This window comes from Gossypium hirsutum, chromosome D13, assembly GCF_007990345.1.
Source record: "Gossypium hirsutum isolate 1008001.06 chromosome D13, Gossypium_hirsutum_v2.1, whole genome shotgun sequence".
NCBI lineage: Eukaryota > Viridiplantae > Streptophyta > Magnoliopsida > Malvales > Malvaceae > Gossypium > Gossypium hirsutum.
Genome location: NC_053449.1, coordinates 62,635,483 through 62,662,569, shown reverse-complemented (window position 1 = coordinate 62,662,569; position 27,087 = coordinate 62,635,483). Strand labels below are relative to the sequence as shown.

The 27,087-nt window shown below is 33.0% G+C and overlaps 3 protein-coding genes and 2 pseudogenes across 3 annotated transcripts; 3 read left to right on the top strand and 2 right to left on the bottom strand.

Annotated features, from left to right (window-relative positions):
• Positions 1-1,169: 1,169 nt before the first annotated feature.
• Positions 1,170-6,276, top strand: LOC107942728 (glucosidase 2 subunit beta-like; annotated as a pseudogene).
• A 1,746-nt stretch (positions 6,277-8,022) lies between these two features.
• On the top strand, positions 8,023-11,709 carry LOC107942729 (pyruvate kinase, cytosolic isozyme). The gene is made up of 3 exons (XM_016876448.2): positions 8,023-8,289; positions 8,550-9,008; positions 10,648-11,709. The coding sequence occupies exons 1-3, from the start codon at positions 8,044-8,046 to the stop codon at positions 11,458-11,460; spliced, it is 1,518 nt and encodes a 505-aa protein (XP_016731937.1). The 5' UTR covers positions 8,023-8,043; the 3' UTR covers positions 11,461-11,709.
• Positions 11,710-12,495: 786 nt separating this feature from the next.
• Positions 12,496-15,103, bottom strand: LOC107942732 (E3 ubiquitin-protein ligase SIRP1). Its single transcript, XM_016876451.2, has 2 exons — positions 14,967-15,103; positions 12,496-13,975 (listed from the first exon to the last, which is right to left on the bottom strand). The coding sequence occupies exon 2, from the start codon at positions 13,915-13,917 to the stop codon at positions 12,799-12,801; it is 1,119 nt and encodes a 372-aa protein (XP_016731940.2). The 5' UTR covers positions 13,918-13,975; positions 14,967-15,103; the 3' UTR covers positions 12,496-12,798.
• Positions 15,104-19,206: 4,103 nt separating this feature from the next.
• Positions 19,207-22,993, top strand: LOC107942727 (RGS1-HXK1-interacting protein 1). The gene is made up of 8 exons (XM_016876447.2): positions 19,207-19,585; positions 19,694-19,760; positions 19,855-19,932; positions 20,893-20,945; positions 21,156-21,292; positions 21,376-21,440; positions 22,505-22,563; positions 22,685-22,993. Exons 1-8 carry the CDS (start codon positions 19,406-19,408, stop codon positions 22,772-22,774), a joined length of 729 nt encoding a protein of 242 aa, XP_016731936.1. The 5' UTR covers positions 19,207-19,405; the 3' UTR covers positions 22,775-22,993.
• Positions 22,994-25,079: 2,086 nt separating this feature from the next.
• Positions 25,080-26,050, bottom strand: LOC121225281 (L-ascorbate oxidase homolog; annotated as a pseudogene).
• Positions 26,051-27,087: the final 1,037 nt, after the last annotated feature.

Sequence of the window (27,087 nt, the reverse complement as noted above, 5' to 3'; positions counted from 1 at the left end):
TTTGAATAAAACTAAAAATAATTAAATCATAGGAATGTAAAACTGTGGGTGGTCTAACCAACAATTCCTATATAGCTCAAATGGAAGAATTCTACCCATGTCCTACAAAAAAAAAATCATATAAATACAAGTGCTAAGTCAAATTTGTAGCTGAGAAAAAAAATACTTGCAAAGAATCCGTTTAAGTAATAAAGAAAATCAAATAGCGGGAGAGAGCAAGGAGGTAATAGCTTCTTTTTTTTTTTACATTTATTAATATACTAATACCCTAAATTAATATAAAATAAGATTAATTTATGGGAATCACATTATCATATTTATGGGAAAGAAACTCCCAACTTACAGCTAGATTTCAAGGAAAATAAATAAAATTTGATATACCAATGATTAAAATTACTTTTTAACTGATTAAATTCTTAAAAAAATGACTATTTTACATAATACCAAACTCTATCTAATAAAATTCAAGTTTTACGGTTAAATTAGGAAACTTTATCAAGTTCTAAAATACAATAAGCTTGATTTTCAAATTTAATAGCAAATAGTAAAATAAAATAATTATTAAAATGAAAAATATTTTTAAAATAAAATTTAAATATTTTAATATTAAAAAATTGTAGTTGAATAAAAAGTATTAATGTCATTAAAATTAAAAAAAAGTGTGTAGAATTATTGTTTTTCGGCATAATATAAAACTTAGTTCTCAATGTTTATATATATATATTTATTAATTTAGTTATTTTTTTAGTTACATTTGACCTTCAATTTTTAAAAATAGTCTAACTTAACCCTTAATATTTAAAAAAGAGTTAAATTATTATTTTTTAACGTAAATCCACATATACTTCATTCTATTACTTAAACATAACAATTTACGTGCATTTTATGCTGATTATTTTTTAGTTTCGAATATTTTTATAATTTTAAAATTATTTATTGACGTGACATATAATATAATTGTTACAATAACATCGTTAAAAAATTAATATTTTAATCAATATTTATATTAAACAACGATCTAATTCTTTTAAAAAAAATATACTCGAATTTAGCTTAAAAAAGTAAAGATTAAATACTAAGGGGGGAAGAAGGAAAAGCCGACTATCATGAAACGACGCCGTTATTCGTGTAATGAAAACGACACGTCGTTTAATTGCAAGTCCTGAAAACAAACGCACTGCTCTGCTCTGACTGGCCTCGCTCGTCCCTTCCAGACCCAGTTGTGCAGGCTTGCTTTTTGTATGTGTCTCTGCATCTCTGAGTGTGATTCTGGTTAGGTTTTTTTATTGATTCGATTCAGATTATCAGAAGATGAGAGTATATTCCATCTTCATTCTCTTCTTCATTGATTCATTTCTCCCATCATCATCATCATCTTCTTCTTCCAAACACCATTTTCTCGGAATTTCTCCTCAAGGTGCTCTTTTCATCTTTCTTTTTAATCAATTTTACACTTGACCTTTTTTCCTTCCGAGTTAACAATAGCTGTTACGAATGATACCCAGATGAGAATTACTATAAGTCATCATCCGATACTATTAGCTGCAAAGATGGATCCAAGAAATTCTCCAAATCCCAGTTCAATGATGATTTCTGTGATTGCCTTGATGGCACCGACAAGCCTGGTTTGGGTTTTCCTTATTGTTTTAATGGGTATTTATGGTTTTGGGGGGGAGGGGGGGGCATTTCGTTATTTAACTCTCATTTGGTTGTTATTAGGTACATCCGCTTGTCCCACTGCAAAGTTCTATTGTAAAAACGCTGGTCACATTCCCCAATTCTTGTTTTCTTCAAGAGTGAATGATGGTATTTGTGGTAAGTGTGTTATGTAAGTAAAGTCTAGTTGATAATCTTTATATTCTATTTTTATGTTGAATTGCTTTTCATTGGTTTTAAATACTCAAGATTGTTGTGATGGGAGTGATGAGTATGATGGTCAAGTGAAGTGTCCCAAAACGTGTTGGGAGGCTGGTAAAGTGGCTAGAGATAGGTTGATCAAGAAAATAGCTACGTATAAGGAAGGGGCTGCATTACGAAAGCTGGAAGTTGAAAAGGCTAAAGTAGCCATAGCTAAAGAAGAAGCTGAACTAACATTACTTAAAAACGAGGAGAAGGTATTGAAAGTTCGTGTTGGAGAGCTTAAAGGTAAACACTTTTCCATGAAGATTACTTGATGTTCAATTGTTCATCCTGTTGTCATTGTGAGTGTACCAATGTTCTACTTTTATGTAACTTGATGGGTATTTTTACGACTTAAAAGTACTTTTCGTGATGCCGTAATCTAATCTAATGTGAATTAGTTAATGCTTCCTATTGGAATATTTTGAGATCTTGGGTTTGAATCTAGTTATCAATCATGGGTCATTAAATAGGTGGGAAAGCAAAAAGTGTGCTCATTTTGTTTCATAAACCAACCAATGAAACATACAAAAAAAAAAAAAAGAAAAGAAAAAAGAAGCTCTTGTCTACCTTTTATTCTCTTTGCCCTTCCATTTTATGACCAATTCCTTTGGTACTTGAGTAGGTGTTCAAAATACATTAATCCATTCTTTATGTGTGATATTTATTTCCTTCTTTGTTCTTTATCTTATCAAATATGGTGCTCATGCATTGAAAAACAAGAGATTCAAAGATTTTCTTTATTCATTATGACTTACTATTCATTTACATGGACCTAAGGGTCCATTTTGTTGATATTATACCTGTTAATATTGAGCTTATTGCTACATGATTTGTTTACTTTATTTTGCAGAACATAAGGAACTGATAGAGAAAGAAGAGGAGAAAGTAAGGTTGCAGAAAGAGAAGGAAGAAAAAGGAAAAAGGAAAAAGAGAAGTAGAGGAAGATTTAAGGGAAAAAGGGAAAGCTGACAAGGAAGGGAAGGTGGAACATGAAAAGGTTGAGGAAGAAGCTAGCACTGAAAACCAACTCACAGAAAGCACACATGATGATATAATTGGTAACGTGGAGGATTCTTCTTCAAAGGAGGTCAGCCTGGTTGTTTATAATTGTCTCTTTAGGTGTCTTTCCGTTGTACATTTTGCTTCTTCTGGTTGTGTTTTTTTATTGTCTTTGTCATTATCACCCCAAATGGCCTATGTCCTCCTTATAGAACCCCAAATGCTTGTCTACCATAGTTCTATTCTATGTTACACCATGACATGTTTGAACTTTGTTATGTAGCATGCCTTGGAAAATACGCACGAGTCTGCTTCACCAACAACCGAGGATGTTTCTTCTGTTGCAACTGAAATTGCTGATGATGCTGGAAGCAAAATATCACCTGATGTAGACAAGAAAGTAAGTTTCTCTACTCATCATATTTCCTTGTTTATAAAAAACTTCTGTGATACTATGCTATAGTGATTATCAAACTGGACTAGGGGGATTAGCCCCCTCAATTTGCTTTTTGGAAATAAGTTGAAGCATGTTTCTGGAAAAGTTTGATAGAATAGCTAATCTAACCCCTGGATCATGGTTACACCGATTAAAATAGATTAAAAAATGTATTAGGAGCAAGAGATTTAAGGGCTCAAAAATGTCTTAGAAAGGAGAAAGAAAGATCAAATCATGAAGTAAGGTTTTAAATAAAAGACTTTGTCCCACCTCTTTTGTCTCTCCTGATTTGGCAATAATCTTTTGGTTTTATTTGTTGACTTGCCAATAAATTGATAGATCCACATTTGAATTTATCCAATAGCTATTTTCCCTGTCAGGGAGTACTTCAATGTGTGAAGTACAGATTTTTTGGGGGCTTTTACTTCAGTACATTCTACCCCAGTTGGGGTATATTTTTCTGAACAAGAAACAGCACAAATAGTTTCTCTCAACTTTTGGCATTGGTAGGTTTGACAAGTTTCTAAGGTATTTCAGCTTTGTTTGTCTAAATAATTGCAGGAGAATGAAGTGTTATCTGATATTTCTGAGGGAATTTCGAGGGAAGAGTTAGGTCGCATTGTTGCTTCCCGTTGGACTGGGGAAAGTACTAAGAATCAAGGTGGTAATAAAGATCATGCTGATGACAGCCATGAAGAGACACCTAAGGACACACATGATGAGCAATATGATCACCATGCTACTGATATTGTTGTGGACACTGGAAAAGATGATAATGAAAAATATGATTATGAAATAGATGATGAACAGGATGAAAGTTATGAAGAGGAGAGTCATGATGATATGTCTTCATACAACTATGATGATGAACCTGACTTGTCAGGTGTGTAATTCTTTTATAGATACAACCATGATGATGAACCTGGCTAGTTCAGCCCCTAAGCTTACTATTATTTATGTTGCTAGATACAACATCCTCATATAACTCCTCTTGGTTGGAGAAGATACAACAAAAAGCTAGGAACATTCTAAAGGCTTTTAATTTATTTCAAACTCCTGTAAACCTAACAGGTATATACTGAACTCCTACTGTTATTTACTAAAAATTTAAGTGCACATATGGAATGAGAAAGCTGTTCTGTCTTTTCTCAGAGGCTGCTACTGTACGTAAGGAATATGTTGATTCCAGTACCAAGTTATCTAAAATACAATCAAGGATATCAAAATTGAAAGAAAAGCTAAAACACGATTTTGGTATGTAATGCATTGTTTCAATGTCTAAGCAGTGAAAATTTATTGGGTTGCTTTGGCTTCTATAAACTGAACTTGGGTTTTAATACTACAGGACCAGAGAAGGAGTTCTATGCGTTCTATGGTCATTGTTTTGAGACCAACCAGAATAAGTTACGGACTTCTCATTGTAGTGGTTTTGTTTTGTTATCACTTGCTCTGAAATATAGATTGCCTAATATTTCCATTTGTTTCGCCTTTAACAACCTAGACTTCTGGCTTCAGGTATGTTTACAAAGTGTGTCCGTACAAACAAGCTTCTCAAGAGGAGGGCTACACATCAACCAGTTTGGGGTAGGTGTATTGCAGTTATTATGCTCTCTCATTGATTGGATTCTTGTCCTTTATGTACAATAGAAACTTCTGGTGTCGTTTGGGTGATAAAGGGGATAGGATATGCTACTTGAAATCTTTCTCAAATTTAATATCAACAAATATTTTATTCTTGCCAACGGGAAATTGTTAGAATTGAATCATTATTTGGAGCATTTGTGTTCTATTTGTTCATATGCTTCATCAGATTCTGGGCAGTTAAAACTGTTGTTCATCCTTGTTTATTGTATATGCCTTGCAGTATCCATGTCCAACATGTATGGCAAACATGGGAATGGAAGCCCAACCCTTTCAGATATATGGAAAATGAAAACAAATGAATTTACGTGTATCGGACACGTACTCAACATTCACCTCTGAACTTGAGTAACATAGGATTATATATGATTGTGTAGTAACGTGTTTTTTGTTGCGTGCATGGATGATGTCATGTAGGAATTTTTTTAAAAGCCTTTTCATGTGACGTCTCTTCAAATTGAATATTTATAATTTTCATATTCATGAGTTGTCTACTAGGAATTGGGACAAATTCGAGGACTCCTACAGGATGATGGTATTTTCTAATGGAGAAAATTGCTGGAATGGCCCTGATAGAAGTATGAAGGTACTGTTGTGTTATGTGGTTTCGTGTTCTGGTTTGTTGTTAACGAAGGAACTCATCTCCAATAGTGTTTTTCCTTGAATGAGTGGGCTGTTCAATTTCGAAATGGTTTTGTTTTTCGCATTTCGTTGTAGACTTTTGTTCTTCTATACATATTATTCATCCTTTCAGGTGAAGTTGAGATGTGGTTTGAAGAATGAGATCACTGATGTTGACGAACCCAGCCGATGCGAGTAAGATTCTCTCTCTGTGCGTGTATGTGTTATCCATGCATGCATGCACGCAAGCACGCATGTTCCTCCTAACACTTAGTTTGTCATGGCAGCTACGTAGCGGTACTGTCCACCCCAGCTGTTTGTCTGGAAGATAAGCTAAAGGTAATTGGCTGTTCCCGATAACGAATTTAGTGATCTAATACTTACTAGAACTGCTTTTTTAAGGTTTGTAAATGTTAATTGTGTTAGGAGTTGCAACATAAACTAGATTTGATGAACAAAGAACAACCTCGGGAACATGATGAACTTTGAGGAGCCTTGATAGTAATTTTGACAGTCGGTCCAGTTCGGGTATAAGATGTTGAGGAAATATGGAATGTGGACTTTTTGAGCTGGTAGAGTAGAATGAAGAATTTGAAGCATTGTATTAGATGATCAACATTGTACTTTGTATTTGTTATTATTATTATTTTTTATCATAGCAGAGACTGTTTCATTCAGATTGCAAATACATGGATGGTTGAATTGAGGTTCTGTTTTACTGATTTTGGTAATATTAATAATAGGTACTGTCATTTACTTATTTGAATATCTTCAAAGGACAATTATAAATATAAATTATATTTATAAAGTAAGAGAGATGATATTAGTTGCAAGTCATTTTATCAAAATAAATTTAAAAATTCAAAACTCAAAAGTAGTATGGAAAAATTGAGATCCCGAGAGGATGATCAGTCACATTGGGACTGAGACATGGCCCAGACTCCTACGGGAGGCAGCAGTGGGGAATTTTCTGCAATAGGCAAAAGCCTGACTGAGCAATGCCGCATGGACATAGAAGGTCCACGGGTCGTGAACTTCTTTTCCCGAAGAAGAAGCAATGACGGTATCTGGGGAATAAGCATCGGTTTACTCTGTGCCAGTAGAATCGAATCGAATTATTATTTATGATTCAAAAAATCTAAAAAATATATGGAATCTAATTGAAAGCATCCTTACAATTTGGTGATTTTTAGAGTACATAACATTTTGTTTTGATTTAATTTTCAAAAATAATTAATATCATCAAAATAATATCATTTAATATAATACTTATATAAAAATAAATTGATATATTTATTTCTTTAAATGTATACAATTGAATCAAAATAAAAATTTTACGTATATATCTGAATTTAAACCAAAGCTTTATTTGTATAATTACACAAAATCAAACTTAATGTATCAAATTACATATTGAATCAAAGTTATGATATTTACCCTAATTTTTATAAAAATTTATAATGTTAATTAACCCATAATACTATAATAATTAGTGGATAGAATAAGCACATAGCAGTATGACAAATAACTGAATCTCTGGACATAGGCAGGTCTTGGTGTTTTGGTTTTTATAGTAAAAATTGCATTTTAATTTCTAAAATTTATTTTATCTTTTTAACACAAAAATTAGTATGCTTTGAGTTGAGTTAATTATTTATTTTTATTAAATTATAAAATAAAATTTAAAAATTACAATATGATTTTTCTATATTTAAAATTTATTTTCAAGAATTTAGTCTTTCTACTTTTTCGAATTTAAAATTCAGATCTATTTGTTAACACTGTTAAAAATATTTTGTTAAATTTATTGGTGTAATATTTTAGTATTGTTTTAGAAAAACTCACTTGGTATCTATGTAACAGGAAAATTTTTTTTATAATAGACCTAAATTTAATAGAGAATTTCAAACAATTCTTAAATTCACATTGGCATTTGAATTAAAATAAAATATTTAGATTAAATAATTGCATTATAAAAGTTTAGCTATTTAATAATGTCAAAATTAAAGAATAGAGAGATTATAATTGGAATTTAATTGTAAAAAAATAAAAAAAAGAAGAAAGTTAAATTACCAAAATAGTCACTTTTGTTTGTCTCAAGAGTAATGGTATAACGGTAAGCTGACATAACACGTTAAACCATCATTTCAAACGAAAATTTTATGTTAAATTATACAATTAATTCTTATATTTTTTCGTTTTGAACAATTTAATTTTTTTCGTTTATATATATAAAGTATAAACTGCCTTTCTTAAAAGGGAAAATTCAAAAGCATTTGATTTGTTCTACATTCTCCTTCGTAGTTCTACACCTGGGAAATTCAGAGGGAAAAACGGGGTCTCACTTAGTTTCCCTTTTCCTCTTACAAATACTTGCTTTTATTATTATTATTATTTAAATAATTAATTAATTCTAAAAAAAATTCAAAATAAAGGAGAAAAAAATGAATAATGATGTAGCTATTAGATCAGTTGTAATGGAGAGTAAGCCGAAGACGAAGATCGTATGTACTCTCGGTCCTTCCTGTAGATCTGTCTCTATGATTGAGAAGCTGTTGAAAGCCGGTTTAAACGTTGCTCGTTTCAATTTCTCTCACGGATCTTATGATTATCATCAAGAAACTCTTGATAATCTCCGGGCAGCTATGATCAATACCGGAATCTTTTGCGCCGTCATGCTCGATACCAAGGTATGTTTTTCCCATGACAAACTTTTTCTTCTCTCTATTTTTTTTATTAATGGGTTAAATATTAAAACGGTACAGAAATTTTAATCCAATTGCAATGTTATACATAAATTAATAACATTATTGAATTAACATCATTTATAATGCGAATCTTATCTAAAGTGAAAATTATTTATTTTAATCGTAATTACCACATGGAAAAGCTGATTAGCTGACTAACCCTAACTGTTTATTCTTACATAAAAAATAAAATAAAATTCCAGGGTCCTGAGATTCGAACAGGTTTCCTCAAAGATGGAAAAGTTCAGCTGAAACAGGGTGAAGAAATCACCGTTACCACAGACTACGACATAAAGGGTGACGAGAAACTAATAAGCATGAGCTACAAAAAGCTGGCCGAGGATGTAAAACCTGGGATGGTTATCCTTTGTGCAGATGGTACAATCTCGTTTACCGTCTTATCTTGCGACCTTGAAAAGGGTTTGGTTCACTGCCGGTGCGAGAACTCTGCCGTTCTCGGCGAGAGGAAGAACGTTAACCTTCCCGGCGTGGTCGTCGACCTCCCTACATTGACGGATAAAGATAAGGAAGATATATTGCAATGGGGGGTTCCTAACAAAATCGATATGATTGCTCTTTCATTTGTTCGAAAAGGCTCGGATTTGGTTGAGGTTCGTAAGGTGCTTGGAGAGCATTCTAAGAATATTCTTCTCATGTCCAAGGTATGCATGTTTGAAGAATTTCATACATACATATATACATATACATATACATATACATATACATATACATATACGTACATGCATGCATGCCATGCCATGCCATGCATAAATATATAGATGCTATTTTACTTGCACTCATTTAGGAACCGTGTAACGAATAGTCTCATTTGCTTTTGCTTGACTTTTTAGAAAGTATTATGAATAGTGGTGTTGATGGCCGGGAATCCATCGTTTCTCTGCATTATATTAACATTTTTTTAGCATGTTTAAGTTTGGTTGGGTTGGAAATATGGTCTAAAATTTTATTTAAATTTACTTAGATTTGTAAATAGGTAATTAAGTCCATTTAAGCTTGGTAATATTTTTTTTAAATTTAAAATAAATTTATATTATTTTTAATTTAATATTTAATCTATTTTTATTTATACAAATTTTATATATAGTCCTCTTAACCTTTTTTAAAATTTACATTGCAGTAGTATTATATACTTCTATAGATTAATTTTTTTGTATTATAAATTATATAATATAAAACATTACAACTTAACAAAAAGGCCAGCTTGAGTTCGGGCCCTGGATGTTCAAGCCTGAGCTTGACCCATATTTTATACGAGCCCAATTTTTTGCCCAAGCATATTTTTAGAGCCTAATATTTTTGCTCGAATCCTCTCAAATTTCAAGCGAGCCTTTGAACTTGAACGAGTAGTCCAACTCATGAACAAATTTAATTAGGGAGGGCAGTCATCTAATAGTGAAATGGGGTTAATTGCATTAGAAGTTCTCAAGTTATGGTCTAAATTTTAAATTAATTCTTAAACTTCAAAATGTTACGAGTCTTTAACGTATTAGTATTGAATCAATTAGATTGATAAAATTAGCTTAACCATTAGCTTGGACTTAAATGTTAATTCAAATATGATGTGAAGCGTAACATGTTAATTAAATTATAAATATGTGTACTTACTGTATATAAGTATAAATTTTATTGATTTTTTAAATGTCAAATCCATGCCGTAGGCGTTAAGGATAATTAAAAAAAAAAGTAAAGATGGTAGGGATGGAAAACTCAAACCACCAAATAGATTTCCATCTAATATGTTGTAGCATTTATTTTCCTCAAAAAGTGGATGTGGCCGGATTTTTTTTTGTGAGTGTAAAGCGATTATAATAATTGTTTGTCCTACTCCATCCCTCTTTATTATATGAGATTATTATTTTACTTTTATATACTATTGAAAAGAGACAAATATCATATTTTTGAAGAATTATGTTTAAATATTTGTTTGCCTTCAAAGATATTAAAAATAACTAGGAAAAATGAAATTGAAGTGAGGTAGAATGGGGTGAAGATAGATGTATTCAATATGTACAAGATGATAATAATTTTTAAGATTATAAAACATACTAATTATAAAGTGGTGATGGATTTAATAATATTCATTACACACTAATATTTAATATCTGGATTGACGGTTGGGCTGATAGAAGAACTTAATTACTATAATATTGATAGTTTGAAGACTCGATTAAAACGTTTTCGAGATTAAGGATAATTTAAAATCTATGTGATAGTTTGGTGATATCTTGGTGGAGTTAACCCTATTTTAATGATGGCAATTTGTGGAAAATTATGTGGTAGGTTGAAAATCAAGAAGGGGTGGCAAATTTTGATGACATCCTTGCAAATTCAGATGCATTCATGGTGGCACGAGGTGACCTTGGAATGGAGATTCCAATCGAAAAGATATTTCTAGCCCAAAAAGTCATGGTTTACAAGTGTAACATCCAAGGCAAACCCGTCGTCACCGCCACCCAAATGTTGGAATCCATGATCAAGTCTCCCCGCCCAACCAGGGCGGAGGCCACCGACGTCGCTAACGCAGTCCTCGATGGCACCGACTGCGTCATGTTAAGTGGCGAAACCGCTGCCGGGGCCTACCCTGAACTAGCTGTTCAAACAATGGCCAAAATATGCGTTGAAGCCGAAAGCACACTCGATTACGAAGACGTGTTCAAAAGGATTATGAAACACTCCCCGGTACCAATGAGTCCATTGGAAAGCTTGGCTGCCACGGCTGTTAGGACGGCGAATTCAGCAAATGCAGCTCTTATATTGGTGTTAACGAGGGGAGGGAGTACGGCGAAGCTGGTGGCTAAGTACAGGCCAGGAAAACCCATTTTGTCGGTGGTGGTACCGGAGATAAAGACGGATTCTTTTGATTGGTCGTGTAGCGATGAAAGGCCGGCGAGGCATAGCTTAATATTTCGTGGGTTGATCCCGGTGTTGTATGCTGGGTCAGCGAGAGCATCGCATGAAGAAACGACGGAGGAAGCTTTAGGGTTTGCTATAAAGCATGCAAAGTCGATGGGATTGTGTAAAGAAGGGGACTCAGTGGTTGCTCTGCATCGAATCGGGACTGCATCTGTAATCAAGATCTTGACGGCTAAGTGAAAGTGAAAGTGAACTTAAATTTTGTTTCAAAATTTTGACTTTATTCATGAATATTTTTTGGGAGAATTTTTTGAAGACTTTTCATTTTATTTTACGTAAACTGTGATTTTTATGGATATGATGCTGTTGATTTCTTTTATTTAAAATTTACGTGTTGATGGAATAATTAGATATGTATTTTAGGTTGAAGACAGTAAAAATTTGATAAAAATTTTAATAAAAAAAAGATTAATTTACTCTTTGATATGACGTATAGGGATTGATTTTCGAATTTTTTTAATACATATTAGTATTTGAATTTGATGATCTTTTTCTAGTTTTGATTCATATCATGATGCGGTATTTTGAAATTGTGCCACACCATCACCTAAAATATTTTATAAAAAATTAATTTTTTTGACAATGACACAACATAATATTAGAGTATCACATCATTACATGGATCAAATTTTAAGGCTAATGAATTTTTGTTAATTTTTTCAAGACATGGCATAATATTTGTTACCTTATAAAACTAATAATATTTTTTTGTTAATTTCACATAATTGAAATCCATGACAACAACTCAATTTGTCAAATTGTTAAATATAATGTTGTATTACCTCCACGCACACCTTTATTCACAAGGTACCTTCATTAAGGGGTACACAACACCTAACAACCTAGCACCATTTCCCAAGGCTTATTACGAAATTACCTTACAGCATCACATCGTGGCTCTACAAGATCCCATTGTCGCCTTCACTTGGGGTCGATGAGATGACTCACTCACTTGTGAGACTTCTCCATGAGTTACTCCAAGTTTCTTATATAAAAACTTCATTGCCTTATCATAGAGGGATATCCAAAAAATATTCTCTCTCTTCCTCCTAATGGCTCTCCACCCTTCGCCCATCTCCTCCCCTTTTTGATTATTGATATAGACATATGTAGTATAGATAAAACATACATCCTCAATCTTATCTATGGATCATGGTGCTGAATTTGGTTAAAATAAAATAAAATGTTATATTCTTCCCATCGAAACATTCACCATTTATAATTCAACTTTTATCAAATGAGTATAGATAAATAAAAAAAAGAAAGAAATTACATATATGAGGATCCAAGAGTAGGTAAGAATCAATATGGGAAACTCTTCCAAGGGCAAGGATCTTCAACATTAGAGAAATTGAAAACCAAAGCACAAATGTATATATGTTTTCCCCCAAGATTCAAATTCAATGAAAAATTACTATCTACATAAAAAGCAAAGGCAGAAAATATTTAGGCAGCATAGCGAAGACTGATGAGGAGGAGGATGCTATGCTAATACGACCCAATTATTTATTGGAAATGTCAATTATTCTCATCTCTTTGTGAAGTAGTTGTGGATTGAGACGACGATGAAGTATCGGAAGAATTGGCTCCACTAGATTGAGATCCTGACGAGAACAAACCATTGAATGGCCACGGGATTGAGAACCTTCTCCCGCTCCCGTTTCTCCCATCTCTTTCGCCCTCTTCGCTGCTACCGCGCACATTGTTTCCGCTTTCTCTTCGATTGGTATTAGCCCTTGGTCTCTCGGAATCCAGTTTTGATTCGTCTGTGGGCATTTGATATCTACAAACCGGACAAGAACTATGGAGCTCCAACCATGGCAGTATACACTCGCCATGGAACTTATGTTTACATGGCATTTCCTTTGCCTCGTTACCGGTCTTGAGATCATCCAAGCACACAGAACATTGCAGCATCTCCTCAATTTTCACGGTGGGCAAAGCTTCGATTGCCTCTTTTTGCGTTGGTGGAGTTCCGTATCTGTTCGAGTCATTCTCTGCCAGATGTTGCAACAATAAGTCTAGTCCAGGACTCATGAAATAGTCGCCTAAAGACCTTGTATGGTTCGAGTTTTGGCTCAGACCACTCTGACTGGAATCATAAGGACCTTGGACGATGATAGTCTGATTGAAAGGATTGATCAAAATAACACGCTCTCTTTCCCTATCCCGATCCCTGCTCGTACCCATATCCCTATCTCTATCATTCTCAGCATTCTCCACTTCGGATGCCATTCCATCTCTAATACCTTGAAGCAATTGCAAAATTGTAGCAGAGCTTCTCCTCCTCCTTCTAATGATGGATTCAAGCTCTTGGTCCAAATCAGTATTTCCTTCATGGCGACCTTCACCATTATCATTGTCATTCTCATTATTCTCTTCTTCAAAGTCAATACGATCAAATCTTCTACGAAGACGGGGATTACCAATCATACCTAACAAGATTGGTGCCCACAAAGATAGTGCTCGGTCTGATCCCATATCAGAATCCATGTCTTCACTGCCTCTTGTACCACTGCTCATTTGTTCAATAAACCCACCTTGACAAAATGGGCATTTAATCTCAATTCCCATAATAGGGGTCACTACTTGAGAGCATTGGTAACACCAGTAATTTTCTGCCATAGCTTCCTCCATTCTTTTATGGCCTTTTATCCTCCTTCCTCACCTTTCCTTTCCTGTTCCTTTAGGGATTCTGTCATAAACAAACAACAAATAACATTAAGAAGTCTGATTTGTAGAACTAAAATGGAAGCTGTTGAGGGGAGATTGACTTGTTTCGGAATAGTCTTTGAAGTATTATTTGTCCAGAGCCAACAAATCCTTCAATGAGTTAGTATTTCATTAAGTTAAATCAAAGTTTTATCTCTCAACTTTAACAAAAGCTTCGGTGCTTAAAGAGATTACTTGGGATGCGAGTTCAGAGAGTGAAAATGCCTCATTAGACATGAATGCTCACCTAACAAAGGGATGTGAACATTACACACTTAGTAGGGTTTGAGCCCTTGCCCTTAGATGTCGTACAACAAACAAGAATTTAAACCCTACCATGTGCATGATGCTTACTTGCCCTTTATGAGATACTCAAGCTGATAATAGAGTCATGATAAAATCTCGATTTGACATGTGAACAATAACAATCGGTTTGTAGGCTTCAAATGGATGACACTTTAAAAACTTTTAAAAAAGAGTTAGCTTTCCCTTAAGAAACCAATCTACAACAAAAACATCTACAACAATGTGATTGATACCGCAAGAAAAAAAACAACCCCTAAATTCATACTCTTTTACGAGTAAATCCATGTTCTGAATCCCTTTAAGTATACTTTTTTTTTAAATTTATCAAAAATTAAAATTTATGCTTCACAATTACCCCAAAACCTTAAAAATGAATACATAATTTGCAACAAGAGAATAAGAATAGCAATAGAAAAGCTTGTTAAGGAGCTCTTCTTAAAAAAGAAACCAAAGGACTCATAATCTACAAACAGCTGAACAACAACTTCAAATCCATGAAAAAGGGCTCCAAAACAACAAAGGATTTCTTTAACCCCACCCCTCCTTTTTTTCTGGTCTTTGATCAAAATTTCATTTTACATAAGAAAATTTTGACCCAATGATAAATAACACAAAATAATAAGGTTTCATATATAGAAACATAATCCCAAAATTTTTTTACCTCTTACCTTTATTTTTCTTAAAGATTGTTGGTGGCTATGAATTAGAACATGAAAGAAACAAAAAAGATGAGAAGAAGAAGAAGAATAATCTTGGGTTAAAATTTTTCTTTTGGAGAAAAGAGAAGGAAATGGATAAAGATTTACATTTTTCTTCTTCCTCATTATAGGACAATCCAACTCCATTCTCTCTTTTCCTCCTCAGATTTTTTTTTCTATTTTTGTCAACTTTCTAACTTACATTATTATCTAACTAAAATGGTCAATTTAAGTCTTAAAATGTTTAAGTTTGTTTTGGATGGCTACTGATTTATAACATTTTAAATTTGGATAATTGAGTTTGACTCAGAGAATTTAAATTGATGCAAACCTATAATTGAGTCTTATCTCGATTGACAAAGATATTATTGTCAATACAGGAATATATGAGTTCAAGTGTATTGAAACATATTATATTCTTAAAATTTTAATTTATTATAAATATTTATTATTATAAAAATGGATGTTCATTAAATTGAGAGGTTTGATATACATTATGACTCTAATGTTTATTATTAGGACTTTAATGTTTTTTTTATCAATCTCATTACGCGCTCTGATTATATTTTTTTTTTGATAAAATGCTTAAAACTATCCATATCTTCTCCTCAACCCATAAATAGGAGAATAATATGCTTCAATGCACTTGTACTCATGTTCTCTTACATTGGCAACAATGCCCATTCCAATCGAGCTAGGACTTAATCAGCAGGACTATAAGGTTTATTAGAAGTAAAGTTATATTATTTATACTTTTATGTTTATAAATATAGACTTTAGAAAAAATTATAAATACCGTTATTGATCAATAAAATCAATACTTCTTATTTGTTCTCCTATTTCTCTTGTTATTTGATCTCATTATTATTATTATTTTTATAACAGAATTAGTTTTTAAAGTATTAGTTTTGTTTTGGTCAAAAGAAATATCAATATTGTATTAATTAGGCCTTTCTGTTAGCTTGGGTGTCAAATGCCAGCTCAAGTCTATCGTGGAGCATGTTTAGAACACATTGATCAAATTATAAACAAATATGTGCCCACCTACATGGATAACCTGAATTTGACATGTTTAAAAAATAATAATCTTTCTAAAATTTAATTTAAACTATTTTTAACACATTAAATTCTAGTCGTGCATATAATAAGTATATACGTGTTTATAATTTGATCCATTAATTTTAGATATACTTTACATTATGTCCAATCTAACATTTAATGCTTAAATTGATGGTTAATTTAATAGAAGGATTTGATTCTTTATTTAGAATTTTCTAAAATTTAAAACCCATTGAGCGATAATTTGAGAATTCTTGGTGAAATTAATGTTATTTTAAATTTAATTTATTAGTTTTTAAAATAAAATCAAAGTCTTGGAAATATTTTTGTTATATAAAGTTAAACAAAGTTTTGGGTGTATAATAGTATTGGTTCACATGGTAGCGATGTGGAGAATCATTTAGTCTGGAGAGTAATGATTAATAGTTCTCTTTTATATATTTTTAGTCTTTTTGTTTTGGTGGTCAGAGGAGGTGGATTGAGCATGTCTCCCAATCATCAAGCATTGTATTCCTCAGAGTGATGGATTGTTGGAGTCAATCTAAAGTGATCGGACAAAATATTGGTTGGAAAGTAGGGGTTATCGTAAAGTTCCATTCGATTCGAAAAACTTGATAAAAATTTAAATTTTGAATTAAATAGTCAAGCTATTCGGATCAATTCAAATGAAAAATTAAGTTTTTTGGTTTAACTCGAATATGAATTGTACAATTCGAGTTATCCGAAAATCTAAATAATAAAAGGCAAAATTACGTCGTTTTGGTAAATGTTTACTTTTTTTTAAGTTAAAAATCCAAAACCATTAAGTTAAAAGACAAAACTACATCATTTTGATAAATGTTTACTCATGAAATTAAAAGACAAAACTATTATATTGTTTATGTAGTTAAATAATCGGTTTATGTAAACGCAACATTAAGTATAAGTGATAGGATTCGTTAACTTGACTTGACTTGACTCGATTTGAAAAAAATTCAATTGAGTTCAATTGTTAAATTAAGATTTATCAACTTGACTAACTCGGAATTTTTTAACACAATTCAACATTACTCGATGGATATTGGTAGAAGCTCTTTCCTATATAACTTCTGGAGATTACACGAACTCACCTTATGTGATGTGTAAGGCTGAGACTAAACTTTTGGCGAAACTACAATAATGAGCTTTGTCAGAATTTACGTTTTGACATAAGCATGCGGTATGGTGAGAGGTAATATGAGTATAACAAATTTAATTATGCATTAGCATGTACGATTATGTTTACAATCAGCATTTTACTTGATTTTCATTTTTCTTATAGTTAAGGGTGTTTAAACGGTTAACCGAACTGAACTAGTATTAATTGAATTAATTAAATTTTTTAATCCTTTAACCGTTAATCAAACTGAATTAGTATTAACCGAACTTTTTAATTCGTGTGACTTTTTTAATTCTTAATTGTTAGCTTTAATTTATAAAGCTTTTGATATAATATTTAAGACTAATTTTCTACTTTATTCCTTAAATTATTTATCTTAGAAAAAAAAATATCTTTAAAAATATTCTCAAATCTAAAATAAACTCAAGAATACTTGTTATTGATTTCAATCATGTCTTATAATCTCGAGTTAACGAAATGCCTTTGAAAATGCTTTAAAGTCATTTCAAGTCATTTTATACATTTTGGTACAATAAGTATTGGTTACCTTGGTAAGTCAGTAGCCACAATTTAATTTAGAAGGGTAAAGTATCGATACTTGTTCTTGATATATTAATACTTAGCCTAAAAATATCAATACCTAACTTCATGGTATCATTACTCCTTTGTTTCTAATGTTTATTTTTCTCAAGAGTATCGATACCTCATGCTGCAAGAAGACTTTCACGCGTAAATTAATTGCTCCAAATGACTAGTTTTTCCTTCTCACTACTCCAAACTGTTAGAGATCAAAGAGAGGTTATAAATAGAGTCCAAGAACACTTCAATAAACACAAGAGAATAAGCTTCAAAGATCAAGAGCTTATATTTGAAGGTTCTTTCTTTTATTCTTCTCATTTTCACACTTAGGCTGGGTTTGGATGGGCGATTGAGTGCGATGCAGTGCGTTTAGCTTACTTTTTGTCTCACGCTACAGTGTTGCTACAATATCTAATCTTACCGCCACCGCTGTTTTTACACTAATCGTAGGTAAACGCACCGCCCATCCAAACTCACCCTTAATACATAAACACTTGCTGAGTTTAGTTTCATTTCTTTATCCAAGTGTGTATTTGTATTTGAGAGAGTTTAAATATCTAAGCACCGACATTGGAGAGAGGTCTTTCTAGTTTACACCAAATTATCTTTGAAAAAGAGAAAGGGTTTTTAGTTTAGCCTTAAAAACCAAGGAGATTTTAGTTGATACTTGAAAACTAGAATAATTTTATCTTAGCCATTGTAAAAGGCAAAGCGAAATGTTCTATATTAGACTTAGTAAAAGATAGGAAGTTATAAAGGTTATATCTTGTCCTACGACGCTGAACAAGTCATAGAATCAATTGTATTAATTGAGATGATTGGTAGGCTTAATGTTGCAAATGATTGCTTATAAATATTTTCTTTTCTACTTGTTTTGGTTTACTCATGATAGGCAATAAAAAACGAGTCAAATCTCAATAGATTTTACGATTGAAAATCACTTTTTTAGCTAACTAAGTGGTAGTATTCTTGCCCTTTAAAACCCTTTAAAGGCTTGGGTTTGAACCTCAACCCTAAACACTTCCGATAAACTCCATGAACCCCCTTTGAACTCTCTTTGAAGTTGGAAGACAAAACTTCGAAGGTAAAATCGAGTATACAATACCTCTAATGTTCGAAGTCTAGATCGATTGCTCAAAAGACGATACTTCAAAGATTTCTTCCAATAATAGAACAGATTTCTCCTCAACAAATGTAAACATTAAAGATATTAAGATAATTATATATAAGATTTTAATATATAAAAAATATTAAATAAATAATATAAATATATTTTAACAAAATTTTGAGAAAAATAATATGAGCGAGTTTAAAATAGATTTCGATTTGCTATTTATAAATATAAACGAAATTGAGAATAATTTTTGACTTGTATTTTGAGTCAAATCGAACTTAAACTACTATAAAATATATTAAATATTATCCTTAAGCCTCACCGATCTATGAATATGTCTATATTAAACCAAACATTTAAATATTACATTTCTTCCTGGAAATTTAATATTGTTGTAATTTTTAAACCGAATTTAGTAACCATATTTATTATTTAACGCCAAGTTCAGAAAAGAAAATCGAAGGGTAAAGCGGAAAGAAAGAAAGAAAAACAACAGAAACGAGTGAACGGCATCGGAAAATGAGCGGAGAAGAAGGTCGTGAGGCCGCCACCGCTACCGTCCCCGCTGCTAATTCTTCAACAAAGCCATGGGTGGAGGAATTGCCGACAATCGAAAGCCTTATAGACTCTAAAGACTTAGCGATTCGCTCTGCTCAATCCCTTTTCCATAACTCCTCTACCCATCTACGCTCTTTCCAGGTTTCTTTTTTCTTTTTTTCCTTATTATATAACAATGATTTTATTAAAGCATATAATGTAATTAATGAGAAATTAAAAGAATTGATTATAAATTTTTGGGTTTTGTAGGATTCTCTACCACAAGCATCCTCTCACTATAAATCCTATGAAGATGCTTTTTTCAGCAAACTTAAAGGTTTTCTAATAAATTTTTTTCATTTAATTGATGGTTGTGGTTTTAATAACTGGATAGTTTGTAACTGTTCTTTGTTTTTAATTATAAAAAAAAGAGGGGGTGATGATTGCAAAGGAAAACCCTGGTGCAGCTGTTGGGATTACTTTGACTGCTGCTCTCTGTCTCATGCGAGGTTTGTTCTTTCCTGATTATCATTTCTCATTTCGATGATTGCCTGCAACACTTGATTCTTATCTGATTTTGTAAACCAAAGAAAAGGAAAAACAGTATTTGAAGAAGGTTTTGTTTTGGTGGAAACAACTGAGTCCTTTAGAAATTTGTTGAGTTTTTTGGTTCTAAGTTAAAGGGATTTGGTTTGTTATTCTACTTTCTTTGTTTCATGGTGTAATTTTTTTGTTGTGATCAGATGGGTAAAACTAATTAGTGTTATCCTTAGAAGCAATGCTAGTGAAGCAACACTATCATTCCCTTGTGAACATAGCTATAATGTTTAACTATGTCAATGAGACCATGTGGTGGCTGACTGATTTGAATAACAAATCCTGTCCTCGGAGCTATGTGATTCTCTTTGACTGTATCAAAAATCCGCCCTCTAGATGCTTCTTCATTTAGAAGCTTTTAAATCTGGATCCTTTACTTGTAGGAAATTATTAAATTAAATAAGGTGTAAGAAACTCAAATGCGAAGTGCAATAAGATGTGTATTTCTGGGGGAATTGATTGGGGGCCAGGGGAATGAAGTCGTTGGCATTGTTTATGTTGTTGTTAGCAGGCCTGATCAGGAGTCATCTTTGGCAATTTTGAATGATGGGCTCCCACCTTCTTCCCATCTTGTTAGCAGGCTTTTTTCCTCCCTTTAAATAAAGCTTTATTAAGTTTGGCCAAAGATTTAAGATTTTTCATATACAGTGATGGTATGTACTCCTCGGATTATAAGTCTAGGTTGCATCAATTTTGTTCGAGTTACATCCTCCTTTTGGCCTCTGGGTTCCCTTCTTTAGATCTATTGCACGGGTTATGAAATGAAGTATTTGATGAGTCTTCATATTCATTCATTTGACTTCTGTGCACAACTTTCTATTTGGTTTGGCTTTTAACTTTAAAACAAACTGATGTCCGAGTATTTGTTGCAGGCCCAAGAAGGTTTCTATTCCGTAATACGTTGGGTCGATTTCAGAGTGAGGAGGTAGCTACCCTGTTAATTTGGTTGAAGCTTCCTCCACTTAGTGGAACTATAAGTTGAATGTTTGCTTGCACTATATATGCTGCATGACCTGTCATTTTGAATTCTTTACTAAGCCAAAGCAAAAACCTCAGGTTCTAGATATTATGTCTTAGTATAAAGTTTGACTCTAAGCTCTTGTATACATTTCCTTTCTGCTAAACTTTCCTACAGGCAAAATTTTCTAGGGCTGAGAAGAATGTAAAAGTGTTAAACCTATCTGTTGATTTGATGAAAAAGGAGAGCAGTAAGCTGCTTGAAAGGGCAGCTCTTGCAGAAAAGGATATGAAACGTGGCCAGAAAGAGCTCATGTAAGTAGTATGAATTTCTAAAATATTATGCTTCTAAGTTCTCATTAATTTTCTTGTTTAACTGTTCCAAGTTGTTTGTGTAGGAATTCTGGAGGTCAGATTCACCGTCTTGCTAAATCAGTTTACAAGGTTGAGGCTGAAGCTGTAGGTATGCTTAAAGCTCATATTTTCTTTATATATATAGTTTGTTCTCCTTTGGTAAACAGTTGTTGGCATCTTGGGTCCTTTGGGAAGCTTGACTGACTTTGGCTTCCCATATTAGTTTGTCATTATTTATTTTTGATGAGTCTGGTGCTTTCAACAATCTCGTTTCTCCCTGGGCTCTCTTTTTCTCTCTTCTTAGTACAGTAAAGAAGGGTTGTTTCTAATAGGATGTTTAGAAACTTAAATTTTGCATAAAATTATTCTAGCATGCAGCTATGGTGTCCACTCTCCTATAATGTCGTTTAGACCATATAACTCTTAAACAAACAGTAGAACTTAGATTGGCTGTTGTCAAGCATGTTGGTCTTAGAAAAGGTATGTGTATCAATCTGAAGATGAGATTGGTATCCACGTATAATGCTGGAAAATTAACCTGTGACTAACCATTTCCAAGCCACCTTGCTGTTTTATATTGTTTTTGTAAAGAATATCAAGGCAGGGTAGGACAAGGTTTTTTCTAAAATAGAACTTGGGTCAGAGCAGAGTCCGGTTTATGCAAATCCAACTCTGCCCTGGGCATATTTACTATTATGTCTTCATATTGTACTATTCCATATCCTTATTATTTATATACACTTCCGAGTAGGGTTTCTTTCCAGCAGTCTTTTACACAGTCTAGAGACTTCTCGACACCCTGCCTTCTTTACCAAGCAACTAAGCTTCCTGCCTTCTTTTGATTTTTTTTCCCCAAACATTTTGTCTACTTGTTATTACTTTCAATGTTGTACTTTTTGGTTTTGTTTTGAGTTTGTTTTAGGTTCTTCACAATTTGTCTAGTTGGGACTTCCTTCTTTTGTTTAATTAGATTAAGACGTGCTGCAATCATTGGCTATATGGTTAGTCTATCATGCTAGTTTGGGCATGTCCAACCTCCAACAGGGAGGGATAGGGTTTCATTGTCCAAACCCGAGCTGAGGTGGGTCTGGTCCAAGTTGAGACAAGTTGGGCTGGTTTTAAATTTTACGGGACGCTGTTGTACCTTAACAATTTCTTCAATGTTCCTTATAGATTTGATGGACGGACTGCGAGAAATCCCCGGAAGGGAGGCATTGAAACTACGAGCAGAGGCAAGTCCTGCATTTCATTTTTTATCTTTTCAGTGCTCCTTTGCCAGTTCAAAATAATAAAAAAAAAACACCCAAACCTTAATCCCTGATCAGAAATTTACCAATTTGACATCCATATTAGGTTGCTTCAATGGCATCACTTTTGAGGCAGCAAAGGGTTTCACTTGACAGAAGGATAAGGAAAATATCTGAATTGGGGATACCCGTCTGATACACACTGTGTGGATCTCTCTTGTTATATTTGATACTATTTGATAAGGATTTTTGAACTGATGCTGCATTTTCTAGATCCCATGTTACTCATAGAGATTAAACTTAATTCGGCCGAAATAATCTATCAAGTACAATTGAACTGTGAGTCACTAAATCATTTATATGTATGATTTTTAGATCAAGGAATGAGAAAGAATTCTTTCTTCTTTTTGCTGCATTTTGGTAGGAGTGTTTTTAGTGCATTGTTTGTGCTTTGGATAATTTGATAAAATCTGTGACTAGAGTATAATGAATTCAGGAGAAATATTCCCACTAATTTAATTTGGTTAAATTATTCCGTCATTATTGTTTAATATTTACTATTCAAATCACAAATTAGTATTATTATTTTGAAGAAAATAAAAGATTTCAAAAGTAAATCTTAATCTCGCTATAATTAGACTAACTTGACGATAAATGCTGGTCAACTTATAATCCATTATTAAGAGTCTCATTACATCAGTGATGGTCTTTCTTTAGCATCATCTCAGGGTCCATTTTTGTAAACACCAATGCTTTATTATGATAAGACTGAAACTAAAAGAAAGAAAAAAGAGTATTCAGAGAATACTATTTGAAGTTGTGACCAGCAACCAGCTCGGAGGTTGGTGGCATCATCGACAAGACAAAGAATTTATTTGATATAATTGTTATTAACCCTTCCATTTAACGGGCCACGATAGTGACTATTATGTAATTTTTGAAAGCTGAGTAATTTTAAATAAAATTTAGGGACGGTTAGTGTAATTTACTTAAAAAATAATATATTATATTATAATGTAAATATTTAAAAATATTTTAGAAGTTTAATAAAATGAATCTGGGTTACTTATTCCCAAATATAAACTTATATTTTAAGTTAGGTATAGTATTGAAATTGTACACAAATCTAGCTCAAATGCGATATTGTCGACCTATCCATTAACGCTTCTTTTTTTCTTTTGAGTTCCTTAGCCTCTCATGTACAAAATATTCCAACCCAACCAAAGCTCGATTTTTAGTTATTGTATTTTAATTAGGTAAATTTTTAAATTTTAGTCATGGTTCAAACTATGGTAATTAAATCCATTAAGTCTATTAATATCGTATTATGCATAAGTTGTAAATTTAAAATTTCCAATTTGGTATTTTTTATGCAAAAGCATTTTATTAATAAAGTCAATTTGATTATTTTTAATTTCTATACTTTTCAAATTTTAAAATTTCAACCCTAACTTAAACTGTTTATGGTTAAAATGGATCTAATAGATTTTAATTTATATAAAAATATAAAAGATAAAAATATTCTATAAAAATATTTATTAATTAATTTAAAATTTAGTTCAATACTTTTTTGACTCTTAACACTTAATCAAATACTTAAAGAATAGTAAAAATTATTTTTTTCCTCTATTTTTTTCTCCTTTATTCTTTATTAAAATATAAAATTAAGCTTAAATCCGGCTAAATTAGCCATATGCCGTTATTTTTCTTTAAATAGTCAAATAGGCCGTTTTTGTTAAGATTTAAGGGAATAGGTCAATTTTAGAGAGAGAGAGAGTATGAAAAGCACATCCAATGGGTGCGCTTTCTGCACAGTTGACAGGGAAATTTGTCTAGTTGGGCGAACTTTTCGCACAATTATCAGGAAAGCTTGTCTAGCTAAGCAAGCTTTCTGCACAGTTAGCAGGAAAACTCGTTCAGCTGGACGCGTTTTCACACTCTTTCCAAAATCGATCTATTTTCCTAAATCTTGAAAAAAAGAAGAAGACCTATTTAACCAATAAAAAAAAATCCAAACATATATGTACAATTTAACCCTTAAATCCCTCTCTAAACAAAATTAATATCTTAATTGTTGAATTACAAGCCTCAAAATTGAAATTCAACAATGCGGGGACAATTTTTAATTTTAATGTGAGGAATGAGAAACAAATTTGATGCTTACTTTATTTAGGGGGATTAACCATTTAACACTAAGTTTTTATTCAAAAAGTTATTTTCTTAATATTAATCTCGTTATAGATTTTTATCATATATATATATATTCTTTTTTGATATAATATTTAGAACTAACCATAGTCTCTCTCCAACCCTTAAATAAGAGAATAATGCATTTCAGCGTATTCGAATCTACGTCCTCCTACACTGATAAAAATGTCTATACCAATCGAGTTAAGACTTATTCGACAATTTAAAAATTTATTAAAATGTTTTACCTTTTTCTATTGAAAAAAAGAATAATGTAAATGAAAAGAAAAAAATTAAAATGTAGAAATAAAAAAGTCTAGTATAAATATGGGAGAGGGTTGTTATATATATACGTGCAATAATTACATAATTTATAAGAGGCCCTTGCAGTCAAAAATATATGGGAGTTCATCAACCATATATACATTACATTGCATTCATATCCATGGCCACTTTAGATAGTATAAGGTGAAGGCTTGGGCAAACCGGCGACGATGCCACACAGCGGCGTGTCCTCAGGGATGTTGTACTCGTCCCTTAGTGATTTTTCTGGTGACAGAACACTAGCGTAAAGCTGTTCCCCCAAATATGTTCTCTCCCATATCTCCGACCTGATATTCCACATGCCTGCATTATCAAACGTCAAAAGTATAGCAGCCCGTGATTTAGGGAACATTTGTACCGTATGCCTACTCACTGCGTCGAGCAGATTATAATTCTCTCTCTTCTCAGGGCTCCATGTTCCCGGCTCAACGGCGACCGCAAAGAAGGAATACCCGTCAATATGGTACGATTGAAGGCTTTTTTCATGGTTCGAATATGATTTCAACGAAGTTACGAAATGTCATGTTGTGTACATTTGGTTGTATGGTGAGGGTTGTGGTCTTTTCTGGTTCGTTTTTAATTACATTGTATTTGAAGAATTTATCTGTTGAAAGCTGGACTGCATTGCAACATGGAGCCAGAAGCATGCTACTGTCGAGACCAGCAGCTATCGAGCTCAGCTCATTTTGCTTGGCGCGCACGAATGGTTTTTGGACCAAATGAAGCAACTGACATTGCTGTTTTGTTTTGATGTAATTTAGTTTAGTTCAACTCTAACTAGTTTCCAAAGTTAGTTGGATTAAGTTTGTGATTGGATTGATGATGTAAAAGCTGATATGTCAGCTTATTTTGTATTTGACTTAAGCTTGTATTAGTTTAGTTTAAGTGGGAGCAGTTATGTCATTAGGTAACTGTCAAATGAATCAAAATTTGTAACTCTTTTATATATTCAAATTTTGAATGAAAATTAGTGATGTTCAGTTACAATTCTTGCTGTACATTCAAGTTTCTTGCTTGCTGCTCTGCTTGTTGTTCTTCTGCTTCGATTGCTCTTGCTTCTGCTTGCAAAATCTCTTTGTTGCTGCTGCCATTGTTCCAACAAATGGTATCATGAGCCCGAGTCTTTGAGGGGCCTTTGCTTGCATTTTGTTGATTTCAATTTAAAATCTACAGCAAAGCTTAAAACTAAAAAGGATCGAAGCACTTAAACTCAGTCTAGCAAGATGAGTTTCACTCCACCACCTCCACCAGTGTTCACTGGAGACAACTATCACATTTGGATAGTTAAAATGAAGACTTATCTTCAGGCACACGATCTTTGGAGTGTGATTGAGAATGATGCTGAACCACCTCCATTGAGAGCCAATCCCACCATTGCACAGATGAGGCAGCATGCTGAGGAGCGAGCCAAGAAGCATAAGGCTATGGCCGGCTTGCAAAATGGAGTCTCTGATGTGATATTCACTCGCATCATGGCCTGTGACTCACCAAAACAGGCCTGGGAGAAGCTGAAGGAGGAGTTCATGGGGACTGACAAGACAAGGCAACAGCAAGTGATCAACCTCAGGAGAGATTTTGAAAATTTGAGGATGAAGGAGTCTGAGACCATCAAGCAGTACTCAGACAGAATAATGGCCATTGTCAACAGCATTAGGCTCCTGGGAGTGGACTTCACAGAGAGCAGAGTTGTTGAAAAGGTTATTACAACTCTCCCTGAGAAATTTGAGTCTAAAATCTCTTCACTTGAGGACTCGAGGGACTTATCAGCCATTTCATTGTCTGAGCTGATAAACTCCCTGTATGCACTTGAGCAAAGGAGGGCAAATAGGCAGGAGGAGAATCCTGAAGCTGCTTTCCAGGCTAAAGCCAGTGAAGGCTCAAGCATGAGTGCAAAATGCAAGAAGCCTTGGCACAATAGAAAGGCCAAGTCAGGAAGAGATGAAGCAAAAAGGGTGTTTCCACCATGTGTTCACTGCAAGAAGACAACACATTCAGAAA

What these genes read in the sequence shown, in the direction of transcription:
- LOC107942727 (XM_016876447.2), top strand. Translation starts at nt 19,406, where the DNA reads ATGAGCGGAGAAGAAGGTCGTGAGGCCGCCACCGCTACCGTCCCCGCT. An exon ending in GGTTGAGGCTGAAGCTGTAG is followed by an intron (nt 21,441 to 22,504) that starts GTATGCTTAAAG and finishes TGTTCCTTATAG; the next exon opens with ATTTGATGGACGGACTGCGA. An exon ending in CATTGAAACTACGAGCAGAG is followed by an intron (nt 22,564 to 22,684) that starts GCAAGTCCTGCA and finishes CATCCATATTAG; the next exon opens with GTTGCTTCAATGGCATCACT.
- LOC107942729 (XM_016876448.2), top strand. Translation starts at nt 8,044, where the DNA reads ATGAATAATGATGTAGCTATTAGATCAGTTGTAATGGAGAGTAAGCCG. An exon ending in CCGTCATGCTCGATACCAAG is followed by an intron (nt 8,290 to 8,549) that starts GTATGTTTTTCC and finishes ATAAAATTCCAG; the next exon opens with GGTCCTGAGATTCGAACAGG. An exon ending in ATATTCTTCTCATGTCCAAG is followed by an intron (nt 9,009 to 10,647) that starts GTATGCATGTTT and finishes ATTATGTGGTAG; the next exon opens with GTTGAAAATCAAGAAGGGGT.
- LOC107942732 (XM_016876451.2), bottom strand. Translation starts at nt 13,917, where the DNA reads ATGGAGGAAGCTATGGCAGAAAATTACTGGTGTTACCAATGCTCTCAA.